Here is a 4731-nt window from a genome sequence, read left to right as displayed (position 1 = left end):
TAGGGTTCCGCTCCTTGCGACCTTCTTTAGGTGCGCTATTATAATTCGCCTCGTGAACGCTCTTAGTTCCAACGGGCCTTTGAATTATAGTTTTTCACGAGTATGTTGTTAGCTTTCTCAGTAACTAACATAAGTTGATGAAACCTCGTAATCCATCTAGCATTGCACACAAGCCTATTGCTTGGCAATCATTAACGCTGAGACGGGGAAGGTTGAGAGGATTTTTCTCAATTAATCTTTAGTCTGTGAGCTCTTCTCCACAGAATCTCATTAGTAGTGAGGTGATTATTGACGTCATTCACCCATCGGTGATAACAAATATCATTTGAATCTTGTTTAGTGAAGTCGAGTTTTGCACGTTTGCATTCGACATTCAAAGACAAAGGAGAATAGATTAGTTTCGGAGTAAAAACTTCCACGACAACTAATATAAGATTTCCGAGCCTTAATGCTACCAAAAAATCGATTTCCAAGAATATTTGGATTAGACCGAACAATGATGTTTAATATGGTCACAATTTGATGTTTGCGGACGCTCTTAGTCCGAATATTATGAACACTCTTAGTTCATTGATTATGAACGCTCTTAGTTCGTTTATTATGAACACTCTTAGTTCATTGATTACGAACGCTCTTAGTTCATTTAGCGTGAATCCCCACAATTCCGCTTATTAAATAATCGAACCCATGTTCGTATTTTACAAATCCTGCAGAAAATAAAGGAATTTAAAAGACAAGAAAGAAGGAACTTTAATCTTTAAAACTTACTTGTTGAAATTCGGAGCAGATTCGCTTCTGAACAGCTCCCACTTCGAATGGTGTACAGATCTCAAAACGACTCCAATAGGGCTGAAATTTGGAGGTCAGATAGAAGAGGCAGAGACGAACAACTTTGATGAAGGAAGGATTTTTATCTGAGGTCCCAATCAAGACGTTTCGGGGCGTACAAACAGGCTGATCTGCACAGGAACGAGCGTGCTGCTGTGCTGCAGGGGCAGCAGGCGTGCGACGATGCTGCAGGGGCAGTAGAAGGCACACGGGTGCTCAAGGGCTGCAGGAGCAGCACACGGTATGGCTAGCAAGGGGTAGGAGCTTGCGGCAGTTTTTGGTGAAAGAAATTTCGGGTGTTAGGGTTTTTTTTCCTGGCTAAGGCTTGGGTTAGAGTATCGTGCTGATAACGTGTTGTAGAGAATTGGAAAAGGCAATACAGGGTTATATAGGGTTACATCATGTATACAAAAGGCAATACATAATAGCTATACTAATCAATCGCACATTACAAGTATGTCAATCGCATACATTACGAGTCTGTCAATCACACATTACAAGTATGTCAATCGCATACATTACGAGTCTGTCAATCGCATACATTAAGCAATACTTATTGCATGAATAGTCATTATCATGTACAACAATTCGTGTATATAATGGAAGGGAATGGTTTATGTCTTTATTCCAAACAACTTTGCGTGACGTAGAATCCGTGTGGCATGCACAAATTGCCAAAAAAAAAAAATGGTTCATCATTTGGTTTCCACTACAAACCACTACGAGAAAAGAGATATCAAAAATTATAACAATCTGGATTTAATTACACAAATTGCTCAATAATAGTCGTTTAATACTTGGAAGCATTCACATATTGCTTCATCTGGTTCGTTTAATAAATGCATTATCCCAGTGAAGTGGTTAGTCTGGAGTCAGCTGGGACCAGACAACAAAGAGTAGGGATTTGGGAATTAGGTCACCATCCATTACTACTTTTAAATAATTGGAGCTTTTTAATCAGAATGATCATATCCAATAGAGATTGTCTAGGCATGAACCAGCTTTCTGAGGCTTGACCATAATTTAAAATCAATAAAAAGAGACAAATATAAGCACCTATATGCGCTTCTTGTCCGAATGAGTGTAAATAAACAATAGTCACTAGTCAGCAATCAAAGACTATAAGCCCCCAAAGGGCAAAAGAGAAAGAAAAAAAAAAAAGGGAATGCAAGATTGAAACTATGAGCAGTGCGTCTAAGCTAGGTTGTTTGATGTTTAGACAGGTAAGTACTTCATCAGCAAACAGACAACAGAAGAGAACACAAAGGTGTTAGGTGTGGCATTTTACATCTATGTACTAGCACTACAGCTACTTAAAAGATGGAATTGGGACTTTGTCCAAGACAGAATCATCCTAACATTCACATTTCACATTTCACATTACAGAAGTACTGAAAAGAGGCCGCTTTCAGGGAAACCAGATCAAGCATGTATTTCTGAGATAACTTACAACTGAAAGTCAGAAGGTATTTGTTTTCAATGACATAACCAACTAAGATACACAACTTGGCAGTGTATAAGTGTTTAAGCCAAAAAAGAGACTAGAACGGAAAGGGTTCTATACAGTTGGGTTAACATAGGTCTCAACAGAAATCCATATACAAAGAAAAACCAAAGTCACCAACCAGGTAGCATGTATCACAAGAAAGCTTTTATATGGCAATGGCATAGTTACTGCAGGAGCAGCATATATAGAAGTCAAACATCTTCAAAGAGTTTCCTTAGTGAGCACAATAACTGATTCCTCTAATTTGAACTCCAAGCTTCTCAGATCAAAACATCAACAGCGCGCCTGATCTTGATATTGCCATGACATCTTAACAGCGGAACAATAACTTGCCACTACTCTGTACATTTCAAGCCACTTAGGTAAACCTGAGACTGAATTATCGTCCTTCCAAGTTTAAAACCCGGAACCACTGTGAAGCCAACTTTTTCCCTGGTTTTACTAGGCAATGACAATCTCCTAGTGACATCTTCCATATATACCATAGAAAAATCTGCATCTCTTTCCACTTGGAATATCTCCACCACAGGATCGAAGCAATAGGCCAACTTGTGTAACGTCCATATCGAGCTAGCCATGTTAACAAATGATTCATAGAATACGCTCAACGACCTCCATTTACTCAACACAACTGCATTCCGATCAAAATTACTGAACATTGAAGATTCCATAGTGGGGTGAATGATCTCTTGATACTTGCTCTCACAAAATCTCGAAAACTCACAATTCTGGTTCCTACTCAACAACTCCATCGGATTGCTCGAAACATGCTCAAGCAACTGCTTCAGAGGAACATTGTTCTTATCCAATTCCGAACCATGCCCATTACACAAAACCTCATCCCCAACTAAACCAAAATCTTTCGAATCAAAACCTTTGAACATTCCCAAACAAACATATGACAAAAACGCATATCGATTATGAGCCTTCTTCACATAACCAACATCAGGATGAACCAAATTAGCAGCCAAATCCAAATCCCACCCCGCTTTTCCCATCAAACTTATCAAAATCTTACTAAATCTGTGTGTTAATCTACAAGCATCATGTAGAACCGAATCAAATACTCTAACTGACAACAAAACCTCACAAGAAGAAGAATTCAAAGTTCCAGATAATCTCTGAGATAGTCTAAAGTTAGATTTCTGAATCTCACCCAGTTTTTTCCTCAGGGCCACAACTTCATTGTCTTTGTGATCAATCTCTGTCTGCAACCTATTTGACATGGTCCCCAAAGTCCTGAGCTTGCTCTGATTCTCTTGCACCTGGGCCTCCAAGCAAGACCCGACTCCAAAACCCGACCCGATATCCGAACTTCCACAAAAATCCCTGAAAAACTGCTTGAATTCCGAGAGCCTCTGAAGGTGAGAGACCAGAGCTCGGTCCGCTGACGTCACGTTTTCTTCCACAAAGGGCACATGGGCCGTCTGTAACTGGAGGTAGGAAGCTTCGAAAGACGAAACGGTGGCGAAGACCGACGAAATCAGAGTCTGGGTCATCGGAATATTGATGGGTCTGATCTGGGTTTTGCTCAGAGACCTTGTAATCGTCGAAAGCTCTGGGCTTTGGACCTGGGTCTCGCCCAAATTGGGCTTCGTCGGTGTTATTGGGAGCTCCGGCCAGGTGGGACTGGGTGCTCCGTCGGGTTTGATGACGACGACCTTCTGGTCGGTGATGATTTCTTCGGCGGAGTCGAGCAGAGATAAGCTGTCAGGGTCTTCTTCCTCCTCGGCGAAGAACTCAAAGGTTTTGGTTTTGAAAGCGAGAGCGAATTTGGAAAACATCTCAGAGATTTGGGGAGGTTTAGAAGAGCCATCCATTTCCAGCATTGGAAAAAGATTCAATCTTTCTTTTGCCTTCTGTAAACTATTTGAGTGAATGGAAAGCAAGAAACAGAGATAGAATTCTTGGGTTCTACTTCTTCTTCTTCTTCTTCTTCTTTTTCTACTGCTTGTGCTAGTGCTTGTGGGAAGTGCTTTGAATGTCTTGGAAGGAAGGTATTGGAGTATTGGGGGGTTTAGCTTGCTGCTGATGGACTCCTCTCTCTCTCTCTGTTTTGTTTTGTTTATGGTTTTCTTTTTGTATTTTCTATTTCACATCTTATCAATCACATATTTTGGGATTATTTTGTTAGTTTTCATTTATGGGGTTTTGGTTGCTCTGCTTCCTAGACTCCTAGTTATGCTGACTTTTCCAGATTTGGGGTTAACGGTAATAAGCCCAACGACTAGAATAACATAATGCTACCCTTCAAGCGTGGACTTCAATTTTTTATTACTTCTCCGGTGAAAATTGAGTTTTTCTTCTTCTTCTTTTTTTCTTCTTTGGAAGAAGGACGATAATTGATATATTGATTGAATATATTAAATGAAACTAAATAGTGTAATGGATAAATG

At 40.1% G+C, this 4731-nt stretch overlaps 1 protein-coding gene across 1 annotated transcript; it reads right to left on the bottom strand.

Moving 5' to 3' along the window:
• Nucleotides 1-2234: 2234 nt before the first annotated feature.
• On the bottom strand, nucleotides 2235-4427 carry LOC133716038 (protein GRAVITROPIC IN THE LIGHT 1). The gene has a single exon (XM_062142773.1). It carries the CDS (start codon nucleotides 4162-4164, stop codon nucleotides 2671-2673), a length of 1494 nt encoding a protein of 497 aa, XP_061998757.1. The 5' UTR covers nucleotides 4165-4427; the 3' UTR covers nucleotides 2235-2670.
• Nucleotides 4428-4731: the final 304 nt, after the last annotated feature.

This window comes from Rosa rugosa, chromosome 6, assembly GCF_958449725.1.
Source record: "Rosa rugosa chromosome 6, drRosRugo1.1, whole genome shotgun sequence".
Lineage (NCBI taxonomy): Eukaryota > Viridiplantae > Streptophyta > Magnoliopsida > Rosales > Rosaceae > Rosa > Rosa rugosa.
This window is presented reverse-complemented; position numbering and strand designations above follow the sequence as displayed.

Bases quoted from the DNA above. Each gene is read 5' to 3' on its own strand.
- LOC133716038 (XM_062142773.1), bottom strand. From the start codon at position 4,164: ATGCTGGAAATGGATGGCTCTTCTAAACCTCCCCAAATCTCTGAGATG.